The sequence below is a fragment of the Dioscorea cayenensis genome, chromosome 20 (genome assembly GCF_009730915.1).
Source record: "Dioscorea cayenensis subsp. rotundata cultivar TDr96_F1 chromosome 20, TDr96_F1_v2_PseudoChromosome.rev07_lg8_w22 25.fasta, whole genome shotgun sequence".
Classification (NCBI taxonomy): Eukaryota; Viridiplantae; Streptophyta; class Magnoliopsida; order Dioscoreales; family Dioscoreaceae; genus Dioscorea; species Dioscorea cayenensis.
Genome location: NC_052490.1, coordinates 4,033,648 through 4,048,772, shown reverse-complemented (window position 1 = coordinate 4,048,772; position 15,125 = coordinate 4,033,648). Strand labels below are relative to the sequence as shown.

The window sequence follows — 15,125 nt, the reverse complement described above, 5'->3', positions numbered from 1 at the left end:
CTAAAATTTATCCTTTTTTTCTTTGATAAAAATGTTACTATGTCCTTATTTATTTTGTGCTAAGTTTACAACTTAAGATGAACTCACTAACTAATAATTTCCAACATGATATGCTTCCCTTAGGTGGAATATGCAATCTCTTCTGTAGGACCCATCAGTAAAGGTTGGACTCAATATGTTATGTGCAAGCTAGGGAAAGAATTACCGAATTCTATTTGTCATATTAAGAAATACTTCGTTCAAAGGTACTTAATCAATACTCATCAAGTAATCACATAATAATTCACCTCACTGAAATACTTCAGAAAATCACCAAAACCAATTATCAAATTAGATATGATATTCAGTAAAATTCCCAGATCATTCTCTATGGAGACATTAACAATTAGTACAAGTATTACCTATCATCATTCATAAACCACAGCGATCGAAATTCATGGAATTCAAGAAAAGAAATGCAGAATTTAACAGGTTTGATAGATGAGAACAATCTCACAGAAACAACAAGTAATTGAATGCAAAAAGTATCAAAGAACGTAAATTCCATAAACTCAAGATAATTGCCAACCTTGTCTACCTGCTCGCAATAATCTTGAGAGAAACTAGGGCCTTCAACTTCCCATTTCCAGTCTACATAAATATGTTTTAAAATTTTAAAACATAAAATCTTACTAGAAAATATCACCAAGATTCCCTCTTCCAGATTTTATATATAACACTAAATTTTGTACCAAAAAAAATTTCTATTATTCTTATATTTTTTACAAATTTTTTAAAAAACGTTCCTATTAGAGGTAGGGTTACATCCCTTATTGTAACCCTGTCACTGGCGTTGGTGATATAACTAGAAAAAAATTATATTTTAGTGATAATAGGTTTTTTTTTTAAATATGGTTTACATATTTAAAGATAAAATTTTTAAAGATAAAACCTACTTGACAAATATTTAAATAAATAATTATGTCAGAATGGCTTGTATCCCAGGCGAATGACGCACAATCTTTTTGTACATTTGCAGTCATTGTCTCTTCCGCCCAAGTGAATGACGCTGACATGCAGACAAAAGGAACCACTAGAGATGGTTACAACATAGAAGCAAGAGAAGGCATAAACCCTATAAGAGGAGGCCTTTAGGGAGGCACAACATTAACAAAAAATATTACAGCTCGCCAGGGGTCGCGGTGGGCTCAGGCGGGCACACAGAATTGCGTCCCTAGAGGAGAGAAACTTGAGGCTGCGCTTGACTTTTGCCACGGGCTCCTCTAATCTTGCCTTCTTCGAGTCAGGTACCACAGAAAATCTCAGGAGAAACAAATGAGTAATTTTTAAGATGAGGGAATTATTTCTTTCAAGCCAAATATTCCATGTGATTGCTCTTGCTAGCAAATCCCGGAGAAAGCTATGAGGCTTTCTGATGTTTTTCCTCCAAGCCCCACTTAAGTCGAAAATAGACATGGGAAAATTTCTAAGGCCTAATAGTTGGCCAAAGAAATGCCAAAGCTGGAAGGCAACATGGCACTGGAAAAGGAGGTGATCCATGGACTCAATATCTAGATGACACATGACAAACGTGATTGAGTGTAAACGATTACATTTACGTAAAGCCAAGTTTTCTAAAGTCAATATTTTATTATCGCAAGCCAGCCAGTTGAATAGGCTAATCTTTCTAAGTCATTGCCCATTTAGAATAATGGGTGTCCACCCGTATCTCAATCTCCCATCATTCAGGAAGTTATAGAAGGATTTCACCATGAATATCCCATTTGCCGATAGCTTCCAATGTTTATCATCTCTAGTTTGACAGAGGATCAACGAGCAATGGTCTAACAGAGAGCGAATTGTCAGGAACTCATCAACTGTGACTTCCTTGTATGGCAAAATTTGGAAAGGCTCGGGCCAGATATCGGCTGGGCCACGTCCATCTAACCAATTAGCGAGCCAAAACAAGGTGGAGGTCCCATCCCTAACGATAGAAATTAGATTTTTCCTTGAAGGCCAGCAAGACATTAAGGATACCATTCCAAAAGAATGATCTTCTTGTGCATTGTTTATGGAATAAGTTCCAGTTAGGAGAGTTTCTGAAGTAATTTACATGGAAGATAAGAGCGCCACACCATTCCTTATCACTATTGATTTTCTACCACCATTTGCCTAGAAGAGCATTATTCAAGGAGGTCAGGTTTAGGATCCCCACCCTCCTTATTATTTAGATCTGCAAATCCTCGACTATCCGACCAATCTCATTTTCGAATGTTGACCATCCGGGTTCGACCAAAGAAAGTCTCGACGGATTGCATCAATAGATTTGATTACCCAACAAGGCAATTTAGAGTTTGACATCCAATAAGTTGGGATGGTAGAAAGCACAGAATTCAAGAGAGTTAGGCGTCTCCCAAGAGAATGTAGTTTTGACTTCCAAGCAGTTACCTATGACGGACTTTTCTAATTAAGATTTCCCAATCTTGTCTTCTTATGCGACCACCAGAGATCAGTACACCCAAATAGGTTACTGGCAAAGTGTCTGTACTACACTTCAAAGAATTAGTCAAATGAGCCGGTAACTCAAGATTTTTCTGAGTCGATTACAAGCAAGTCTTGCTGAAATTGACTTTAAGTCCAGAAAGGCCCTCAAATAAATAGAGGATTAGCTTGATAATACACAGATCCTCCCCTTCCCCAGTCGTCGAAACTAGGAGGTCATACCCAAATTGAATGAGGCACATTTTTTTGCCTTGATCTCAGCGCAATCCCATGAAGGATCCCCGAGGTTAGGGCGTTGTTAAACATGGTGCTAAGGACATCCATAACAAGGACAAACAAAAATGGCGAAAGAGGATCTCCCTGTCTAAGGCCCTACGGTAACGCACATAATCACATTGAGTATTATTGATAAGAAATGATGCTTTAAATATTCACTTCAGATTTACAGTATAAAATATTTAAATTATTTTAAATTTTTAATTCACATCATTGCTTGGTTGTAATTTATCTTTTAATATTTATATTCTTTATAAAAGTTTTCTATTATTTAAATATTTTATTAATTATAATATAATAATTGATTATTATTCATATATTATTTTATTATTTTACTATTTTTATAAATTATATTTATAATTTTATTAAGTAAATAATGTTTTAATAAAATATATAATGTAAATAATTAAAAAAATTAATGAAATAATTGTGGGTCCTATTTTATAGTATAGCTATTATGAGAGATAGTTTAATGGATAATGGGCTGATTGTTGTTCCCATTTTATAATATAACTAGGAGATAGTATAACATGTAAGCGTTTAATGAGTTGATGAGGTGTCATGGACATCAAATTTTAGGATAGTTTAACGATTACAGATACCGTTTATGGCAACTTTCCCTCAACTCATTGAGTGTTTAATGAGCGGCTAGTTTTCAAAAATCTAAAAAAAAAAATATATAATAACTAAGTTATTATAATCCTCTTAAAATAACTAAATGTTTTTTAAAAAATTATCAACGTATTTAAAAAAATTAAAGATAAAATTTACATACTGTGATAAATATGATTTCTTAATAGATATTTAAAAATAAAATCTCACTAGATAAATATTTAAATATATTAATTATGTTAGAATGGGTTGTAAATCAGGCATCGGGGTTACATGCCTTAGATGCCCAACATGTAACCCTAAAGCCAGGTAGGCCACGGAGTTATGGTTATATATATATAAATCTGTGATAATGGTTTAGTTATTTTTTAATTTTTTAAATATGTTTTAAATATTTAAAGATAAAATCTCACTAGATAAATATTTTATTAAGAGTTTAATTATGTAATATTTTTATCCTTTTGTATGAGTTATATAAAAGAGTTACTTTATTATTTTCATCAATTTGATAAATTGTTTTTTTAATTTTTTATCATACACAAATTTATTATTTTTTTTCAAAATAACATAATAATTTATTATTATTCATTTCTATTATTTTAAATATTTATTTTGAAATTTAATTTTTAAAATATTTTATATAATAATTTTATTAATAATTTCTGTGTTCTTTTAGCAACCCTTCTATCATGCCAACGACTAAGTGGTCTATTGGTAGCCGGGTCCCCAATAAAACCCATTACAATTGTTGAGAGTTTGAATCTTGAGCGATGGTACATTTGTGGGAGTGTGAATAGTGGTTGTGTGCGGTGGTCTCAATGCCCATGTGTGCACGGGCCCCGCTCTCACTTGCTCCAGTGAGGCTTGTGCACGTCTCTGCCTTTCAAGTCTTAGCGGCTAGGCCGCTCATCTTGGCCCAAAAAAACTTCCATCATCAAAGTCCAAAAAACCTCATTTTTTATGTCCATTCTATGAAACAACAGCTCTAATACACACTTATAAGTGAGTGAAGCACTCTTGAGTCATCATCATCATCAAATTATAAATTGCAGAAATATCACCGACATGCATGAGCCAGACATAATACATCATCTACTCAAACAAAAGTTGAGAACTTGTTTTCATACATTAGGTGATACAGCTAACAATCCCATCCTCATGGTTGTTTTATTTCCTCTGTCTATCTTTGGAACTGCAGGGAACCAAATTTTTATCAAATAAAAAAGCTGATGTTTGGTAACATATATATATATATATATATATATATATATATATATATATTTGAAAAGGTGGATAAACCACATTCATTAAGTAAAGAGGAAACGATTAGAAAACATCCACTAGATGTGGATAAAGACCCTGAAAAACCAACTGAGGCACAAAAGGAACAAAGACGGTGATAGAAATCTCCCACCACCTGGAGAGAAACAAAAGGGACGCTAGACTAGGCCTCCGATTGAATTGAGCACCTGTCACCGTCAGCAGGGCCACAGGTGTCTGCAGATTGGACTTCCAGCAATTCCAAACTACGTCAAACAGTTGCGATATTGTCCTCAAATCTTTCTCTTTTGGCCACGGGCACTGTGGAAAGCCAAGATAGAAACAAGAGATTAATTTTGGAGATAATCCACAGAGGAGAAGACGTAGAGGCATTAAAAATAAGCGCATTTCCCTCAAGCCAAATGCACCAAATGATAGCCTTAATAGCTAGATCATATGTTTGGTAACATATATAAAATAACACATGGCGTCTGTAAATCAAAATAAAAAGAATTTATCATGTATTAAGAAGAAAGAGATTGAGAGGAATTCAATAAATCTAATGGTAATTGATATAGAGTAATTTGATGTTTGAAAACATGCTATAATCAAATTTTTCGTATGTGTTGCAGAGAATACTTCATAAATTTCATACTTGCCACAAAATAAGAACACAGGGTATTTACACATCAATATCGATAGAGTAATATATTATTTCTAATAATTAATAATAAAGAAGCAAGCTATTGAAGAGACTAATATAGCTACTTGAAATTTATTAAGAATAAGATCTATTTTTTTCTACTAATTTATCTAGATTTATAATAAATTTCAGATATAGTTTCCAAAGTACTTGTTCTCCAAGGAAAAGTGCAAATGTCTTCCGTTTCTAAAAGGAAAGAAGTAACTGGACCAGGCTAGGCCTCCCTTTTCCAGTGTAAAACTAGTTCCTCTGTATGAACTATATACGTTAAAAAACTAATTTGATATATATTTAATAAATCTAATCATAATTGATACAGAGTACTTTGATGATGAATCTGTGCCTTCAATTTCCAGTGTAAAACTAGTTCCTTTGTATGAACTATATACGTTAAAAAACTAATTTGATATATATTTAATAAATCTAATCATGATTGAAACATGCAGAATATGGTTGATCATGAATCTGCGCCTTCAATTTCTCATTAAAATTTCTTAATAAAATGTTTATGCAAGGAGGATAGAATAGAGGATGCTTACTCTCTTTTATGTCTTATGAGAAGTAGATGTGTGCATCCTAATCTGGCTACACATTCAATTGTTATAAATTTTCACTACAAGCGCGGAGACATTGATTTAGCATTAAGAGTTTTTGATGAGATGATACAGTATGGTTTTAGGCCTCCTGTTAATGTTTATACCTCAATCATAAGATCTTTGTGCAAAGCAGAGAGGATGGTGGAAGCTGAGCTCACCTTTGACAGGATGCTACAGGCAAGGGTCATGCCACATAAATGGATCTACACTGCACTCATCAATGGTTATTTAAAGATGAGAAAGATTGTTGATGCTCGATATCTGTTTGATGAGATGGTCTATCGTGATATTAAACCTTGTTCCCATTCTTACGGTGCTCTTATTAATGGACTGGTAAAGACTAACATGTTTAGAATGGCTAGCAAATTTGTGCATATGATGCCGGAGGATGGTTTTGTGCCAAACACAGTCCTTTACAATATGCTCATAAACCATTTCCTTAAGAAAGGGGATGTTCGCTTTGGACTAGATTTATTTGCATTGATGGTGAGGAACCGGGTTGAACCTAATCTTATCACATTTGGAGTTGTGATCAGTGGTATATGCAGAAATGTCTCGCGGCATGAAAAAATGAAACTTTCTTTAGCTATAAAATTGGAGTAAGCAAGGCGCTTACTATCACGAAATACTATTGTGCCAGGAAAGCTAACTCAAAATATCCGATGTGGAACTACTAAAGAAAAAATTGAGCTAGCTAGGGAGTATATGCTACTTCTTCTTGATGTTGTCTTGGTTCCAAATTTGCATATTTACAATGGGATGATTAATGTGTTTTGCCAAGCTAATATGAGAAACAATGTTAATGCCCTCATAGATTCTATGGACAAAGTCGGTGTTGTCGTTAACCAAGTAACATGTAACATCTTAATGGATGCCTATATCAATTCTGGTGAAATTGATCGTGCGATAGAATTATTTAACCAGATGAACATGATTGGTTGCATGGCTAATAATGTTAATCTTGATACACTTTTAAAAGGTTATTCTACTGCTCAAAGAGGGATATATAGATCAAGAACACCCAAAATTTCTCAAATCACCTCAACTGGTTGGCAATACCTTTTGTATTAATGTGTCTCACAATACCTTGGCAAAGTTAGGGCATGATATGAAGCTTGTCCTTTTGGTATTCCTTTGAATTCTTGATTTCATTACTTTTGATATCATGAGCTTTATATATGCAGCTCTAAATGAAGCACTAACCACAAAAGTACAGCTCCTGAAACTAGTTACTGTAGAGCTTGGTGACCCTCACCGTCTGCCCAACAGCTTGAACCAGCAAAAGCAGCTGAATCCTCATATGTTTCAGCTGTAGCAACTGCAAAAGGCACCACAGCATTAAGAGCAGCAGCCTGCACATACTCTTCTATTTCAAAAACAACAAAACCACTCTGGCTTAAATAACGAACTGTCAGATGAAGCACTAAATCAACCAACAGTTGCATCTACATTTTGTGTTAGCCTAAGTAGGATATGCATTTGAGGATTTCTGTACTTAAAAGGTGGTTTCATTAATGTTAATTTTTTTTAAATAGAATATGGTTTAATATTGAGAAAGCATAAGTTATTTGGATGTAAGAATTCATGACCTTGTAACTAAAATGTTGCTTCTTGATGTGTTGTATAGGAATCTTTGACTAAGACTATATTTAAGATGTTATTTATTTTTCACAAGATAGGACTTTCTGTTTTTAAAAAATATATTATTTCTTAAGTAAGTTTCTCTTTTTAATATAATTTGTTCTTAAAAGTTCCTTATGAGAATTTATATTTTTCAAATATTAAAATAGAAGGATCTTCTAGGGACAAATCATATTAGAGGTATCAGAAAGGCAGATTAGCTATATTGGAGGGACTAAATAGGGTATTCTACCACTTGTTTTATGTATTATGATACAAAAAAAAAATCTAATATGTATATATATATATATTTTAATATTTATGCATCTTGTGAAACAATATAGGTGTTGTAATTTGGGATGTGCTTAATATGCTCTTGATGTTTTATTTCCGGACTAGTCCTAACAAAAGAGTTTTTTACTTCTTAAGATCCGAACTAAGTGAGAATTGAATTATAGGAGCACTAAAAGTATGACAGATGAGCAATCCTATGTTCCTCACATTCAAATCTTTAATATATATATTTTGGCATCTTTGATATATATATTTTGGTATATATTTTGACATGTTATGAGGAAATGCTAATATATTGTAATAAATCTAGACTCCAACTAATTAGCAATATGAATGTAAGATATTTATCAAGTCCACACAAAGCTCAATTCTAAAAGTTACGTGGTTTATTTTTACAAAATAAAATTTAAACATTTAAAAAGATAATATTATATGCATAACTTAGCTAAAAAAATAATGATATATTAAAAGAATAAATAATATATTTTATTAAAATTTCTTTCACATGTTATTTTAAAAAAAAGTGTTATTTATTTAGAAGAGGTTCATTAAATAGGTTCATTAAATCAATTCTTGCTTCTCTTCCACAATGAGCGTTGCTTTGGCCCAAAAATGCATCCGGATGGAGAAGGGAAAAGCCATAACTTTATGAAGCAAGTGCTATTTATTTATTTATTTATAAATTTAATAATTATCTTTACATTGGTAGTTTCACTAATTTCTCTTTGAACTGTTTATATATAGTATAGTAGAGTAGTTTGAGAATGATAAGTGCTTGAGTAGACGTATTTTTTTATATGTTTCACATGCATTGAGCATCATTTTCTACCATGGTTTATGTCTCATATAGTGTATTTGGTGTTTTTTTTGTGCAATTAGGTTATGAATGCCTTGAAGGGAGAAAAGGAAGCAAAGATAGGTTACAAAGACACATTTCGGGAGTTCTTGTTCAATTCAAGAATCAAGACATGAGAGGAGTTTATGAACTTGGAGATGTGTGCCAACTTCCAAGGAGATTCAAGCCAATTTGCTAGTTGGAAGGGCACAAAGGCAGTCACATCTCCATACTCCTTCTCTTTGTAAAGAATGCAAGATCTTTCAAATGATGAGTCGACGAAAAAAGTCTTATAGCCTACCACATGGATATGTGCCAAACCATGTGGCCTCAAAAGAAGAGTGTTTATACCGCGTTTGTGAAGAGGACCGTAGCTAAGTGTTTTAGCAAAACAACGCAGCATTCTACTGTAGAAGTAATGTAGTAGAAACACTGTTCATGGGACCATGTAGAAATTCCTACAGCTCATGTGGGCGTGTGGAAAATCCACGAGGGTGCGTGAAGGTACGTGACAACCGCGGTTTGTGACTATAAATAGGTTGTTTTCCCTATTCTTTGGTGATTTTTGGCCAGGTTTTTGGCAAGCACTCTAAGGGCAAAGTGGCTAGGGTTCTAGAGGAGGTCTTTGGCGATATTAGGGGCCATTCTTCACCAACTTTGATTGATCTTCTATCAGTCATAGCATCGAGGAGGCCTTCTGCAACCTAGTTATGAAGAAGGATTCTTCAAGACATTGAGCGACCCATCAAGGCCATCATCACAAATTCAAGGGGTTTTTTCTCCATGGTTTACATTGCTATTCATTGTATTAATCTTTGTTTTGTAACTTGCCCTATGGAGGGCTAAACCCTAGTAGGTATTTGGGCATGTGAGTCCTAGGATCTTATCTTTTGTATTGATTTACTTTATGCTTTCTATTAAATCCGAGTTGATTTGAGTTTCAATCTTGTGTTCCCATGGCTTGTATGTTTTATTGATCCTTGTGGTTGATTGTATATACATGATTTATTACTTTGATAATAGAGAGGTCTCCATTAGAGTTAGAACTCCAAGGTTAAAGAGAGTTGAGATGGTGAGTGATGAGATAGTGGAGTGTCCCCTTTCTCTTCCGATGAGTGTTTCCTATCTCCATATTCCCTAGACTCTAGTGTGAGGCATGAGATTGAGAGATTTCTCCGCCGGGACCTTGTATGGGGTTAGAGATCTTTCACCTAGAAGTAGGGTTAGATCTATCTTTAGGAATTGGTTTCATTCTTAGGTATCCCTAGAGCTTATTGCGGTCATATGGGGTGTGAGGTATTGAGATTGAGTGATTTCTCTACTGCGACCTTGTAGGGGACTAGTATCGGTGGCTTGGAGGCAAGGGTCGGTTGTTCTTGGCTTACCTCAACTCATTACACTCGGTTTAGAAGCATTTAGCAAGTCTTGAGCTTTATGTTAGATCCTAGGGGAAGCATTACCTGAATACCTCATCTTTATTAATTGAGATCTCTTCTATTTTCTATCTTGTCCTTTGCTTGCTTATTAATATTCTTCCAATTAGTTCATTTCATCACAACCATTGGTTTCGACTAGATAACTAAGAATTGGTTACTATTAATACTTCCGTTCCCTGTGGATTCGACTACCCACTCACCGAGGTATTTTATTATTTTGACACCCGTACACTTGTGGTACACACACGCAATTCGGTCGTGTCAAAGAACCAGGCATGTTCAGTAGAGGTAGGGAATGAAAAGTGTCACAGGTCAGTCACTGCCATCAAGAACATATCATGTGTGTCTGATGTCTGATGGGAGTTTGACTTCAGAGCTTGCTTCTCTTAATTTGTTGCATCATGAAAAGTGTGAGTGTTAGTCGGAGAAACCACTAATTAATTAAGGTCATGCACCTTATTATCTGGGATGAACACATTAGATACATGCTCCCAATCTAAATGTAATCCTATTGTCAAATGGAGACCTTGTTCCAGGATTGATGCACCCAATCATGATCCACTAATGTAATAACCATTCTTTAATTGCATTTCAAAGTAATGTTGTCTTTTGGCTGGTTGTTTCCTCTCAGCTAAATTCTATTAGTCTAAACAAATACATATGATGTGTGGGCACATTGGCACATCTTTTGAAGTGGGGGAGGTAATACCCATGCATGTTCAACTTGCATCATTTTCCACCACTTAACACTTTGACGGATGTTGGTTAGCAAAGAAGTTCATATTGTCATTGATGATGAGATAAATACTTTTGAGTTGAGTTTAGTTCAGTGGAGTGGAGTTACAACCAGTAATTAATTTATGACTAAGAATTGAATCAATAAGATCAATGTCTATTGTCTTTGAATGGAAAAAAGATTTTATTCATTTTGTTACTAGATGAGAGACATATTTGTAAATAGTTCTATAGGTTATAATTTTCCACTATGTTTTATTCTTTCACTTGTTGTATGGTTGTAGGCAATTGCAACTATATTGAACCATCATATTATAAGTATTATATTTCGAAGGAGATCAAAAGAAAAGTTAGACAATGAATGAAGCTTTCCATTATCATTTAGGTTATTATGATTATTCCTTGAAGATGATGGTAATTCTAGTATGACATTGGTTGGAAAAAGAAGAATGACACACTTGGTTTTGGATTACTTTGGGCGCATTATCATGGACATCGGATTCCACTTCACCACATGCTTGTACCTTTCATTTTAGTAGCTTTAAAAAAGTTTTAGTTCAAATAGATAGCCATGCATTGCGCATATAAATCATTTTGATCATCTAAGGATTAATTTGTTTGTTTTAATTTTTTGGCTCTTATTTGCATACTTTTTATGGCCATAATTGGTACATCTTTTGAAGTTTGTTATAACTTTAATTTGAGTGATATATTTTTGTTGTTTAATTTATATCATGTCTGGAAGATCAAACCACTTGCCACTTGGGGGTATTACAGATTGAAACCATTTAGTAAAACACATACACTTCATCAGTAAACTGTGGAGATCACTCTATTGATGATAAAGATTAAGCTCATGGGAAGCAGCTCCTTTGTAGGCGAGATGATGGTAAATGAGATTCCAATCCTTTGGGATGAGGTGAAGGTGAGGAGCACCAATAGCAGGGAGGCACTCCTTTATGAAATTAATCTAGGGAAGAGCTCGCCAACACAAGGAGGTCTATCAAGAATCAATGTTTCTTGCAGATTTGAATTCGTTAAGAGTAAGTGTTTAATAGAAATATTAGTGCTAAGGAGGTGCTGCAGGGCAATAAGGAGAGCTTTAACTTGAGCATCCAGGTTAGATTCTGGTTGAATATTACTGTAGACAGCAAACAAAATCTGAGCAATAGCATTAGAAACAAGAAAATCTGCCCCTCTTTTACCCAAGTTTATGTTCCAAAACATAGATGAGAATAGAAAAGCCTATCATAAGAAGAAAATTTAGACAGAAGATTGCATTTGGCTTTCCAGATGAACCAAATTGTGGTTACAATAGCAGCCATGACAAAGTTGGTATTTCCATTATGAGAAGAAGTAATCTAGGTACGTGCAGTAAGAGCATCTTGGAAAAGAATAGTCTTACCAATGCCATTACTAATTAAGTCCCAGATAATTTGAAATTTAGGACAAAGGTTGAAGATATGTAATAAGTGTCTAAATATAGGTATTTTTTATGTATTTTATACACTTTGCATGTATTTTATTGAGGATTGATGCTCGTTTTGTGCTTAATCGTGTAGTATTTACTTTGTAGGGTATAAGAAAGACATAGATAACATGAGGACACCATTTGTGCAAAAATAAGAAGAAAACAGTCCCAAAGCACTATAGCAGAGCTGCTGCAGCGAAGTATTGCAGCAATCACTGTAGCACGGGATTGTTTGAAACAGCTTGTCCAGAACATCATGCGGCCCCCATACTGGCCATATGTAGGCTGTATGCAGCACGTATACACCCCTGTATGAAGCAAAAATTAAGGTTTGTGAGTGCTATACGGCCCCCATACTGCCCGTATGCTTTGGAGGCTATAAATACAGATTGCTAGGGCAAATTAAGAAGACTTTTCCTTGGCTATTTGGGCCGCCACGCCACACATCCTTGAGGTCTTCCGGCCATCTTCCGGCGAAGATCCTTGTGAAAAACGAGCACACATCATCACCAAGAGGGAGAGGAGCACAGGAGAAGGAGTTGGAGTGATGATCTAAGCCACCATTGCATCACCATTCAAAGCTTCATCCATTCAAAGGGATCACAACCTAGAGGGGGGTTTCATTACTTCTTTTATGTTTTTTTCTTCCTTGCATGTTGTATAAGTGTCCCTTATCATGAGGGATTAACTTATTGTTGTGTTTGGATTTGGATGAATCCTAGGGTTCATCTTGTGTAAGAACTTGGGATGTTGTTCTTCATTTAATTTGATTGTTGTTTGAGATTCAATCTTTTATGCTTTTATGCTTAGAATTACATGTATGGAGAAATCCGTAATTCTATTATGAGTTGTATGCGTAGATGTGACCTACTCACACGTACTAGATCTAGGAAAGATTGAAAGGAAATACTTGTGCAGACACGCCGAGAGATCTGGTGTTAGTAGCCCTCCATTGCTAGGTTTAAGCCAAAAAAGAGTAGGTTTACTCCTATTAGAGAACTCTTAGAACTTAATGCGATCATAGGTGTGTTGATCTGGAAGAGATTCTGATTGACATTCGTATGAGATTAGGGGTTAGTCATTGAGAGATTGGGGCTAATCTACTCATGAGATCTCTAGGTCTCAACTATAATCAATGCATCTTTAAACCATCATAGTTTGGGCCTTAACAACAACCCTAGGTGGATTCCTTGTCCAAACACTCCCTTTTTATGCTTGATACTCCCTTGTTTGTTTACATCCATGTTCTAGTTACCCGGCCATAGGATTTGCTTAGCTTAGTTTATTTTATTTCGTTTGTTCTTCTTACTAAGAATTGTAGGCTAGATAATAGATGAAGAGTGAGTAATAATACTTTCTTGGCCCCGTGGAATACGACCCCTGTGTCACTCATAGGGTATTAATTGGCAATCCCGTACACTTACGGGGAAGCAATCAATATGCTCAGCGATTTCAAAATCCAATCCATAAAACACATAGAGATTTTGTGGACCCAGACTAAGATAATATAAATAATCATAGGTTATAACTTTGCCATGAAACATAATCCAAATGAAATACTTAACTTGAGGTGCCACTTTGAGATGCCAGAGAGTATTCCAAACCAAACACTTGATGAAGAGCATGCATGTTCCAATGCAGGTTCACGACAAAGTCAGGAATATTTAAAGTACTTACAGCCATATCCATATTGATAAAAGTCAGCTTAAAGACTAAAGGGATCTCAAAGTACCATGGATGAAAAAGAAAGGAAGAAGTACCCAGATAAACAGTTTTGATCCATAAAAAGGGTTTGGTAATCTGAACACTACAGCACAACCCTTAGAAAAAACCAAGAGTAAATAGCAAAAATAGTTTCAGACTAGCAATTAATCTTATAATACTAGTGTTGAATAACATTAACCCACAGAACATTATGACCATTCAAAAGGATGAAAACATTTTTTGCCATCAAAGAAGTTTTGGAAAGTTTTAAATTTCTGATTGAAATGCTTCCCTCAAAGCGATCAAGAGTAGTATCTTTCCAATTAATAGAGATGATGCCCTTTATATTACCACTTTTGGACTAGAAGAATCTCCAAGCAACCTTAGAAATTCTATCCAAGATGTTATCAAGAATGGGACAGACAGAAAGATAGTAAAGAGGAGTTGCAAAGATAGAGGAATTTATAAGTATGTTTTTCACAGCAGGAGAAATGGTGGAGTGCCTCAAAATAGAAGTCATCTTCTCAGCCTTATCCACCATAGAATTAAAATGAGATGTCACGCCTCGACCTACTAGTTCGGCATGTGACAACCGCCGCGATAACTCAAGGAGGGACATGGACACCACTCAACCTTAGAGTCACCGCAAGCCAAACCAAAATCCTGGAATTTCACATTTCTAATCATGAATAATAAAAATGCAGAAAGTACGAGGAATGGAAAATGACATTAGCACAAAAGAGGTAACAAAAAAAAACCTGATAAAAGAGAATTCAAGAAATACTGATCATAATAATAATGGTTTTCAAAGAAGAATAGATAACCAATGAGGAAGTTCCAAGACATGCAGGGGAAACAACAACAACAACAACAACAACAATGCATAGTTAGAAGGGTTTACGAAGTATCCAAACAAATATACAAGCAAATAGAATTCAAACACTCTAGTGGATCCATCGTCTAATAGAGCATAATATGTTTAACAAACATATACAATATGTGAAATAAACAGGATGAACAAAATAAGCCCAGCACTCTGCATCGCCACAAGGCTACTGCCTACTAGAGCTTTGAAAAGAGGGAGAGGGTGAGTAACCTAAAT

At 34.8% G+C, this 15,125-nt stretch overlaps 1 protein-coding gene across 1 annotated transcript; it reads left to right on the top strand.

The window, feature by feature from the left end:
• Positions 1-5,991: 5,991 nt before the first annotated feature.
• On the top strand, positions 5,992-6,999 carry LOC120251889 (pentatricopeptide repeat-containing protein At5g62370-like). Its single transcript, XM_039260540.1, has 2 exons — positions 5,992-6,466; positions 6,569-6,999. The coding sequence occupies exons 1-2, from the start codon at positions 5,992-5,994 to the stop codon at positions 6,997-6,999; spliced, it is 906 nt and encodes a 301-aa protein (XP_039116474.1).
• Positions 7,000-15,125: the final 8,126 nt, after the last annotated feature.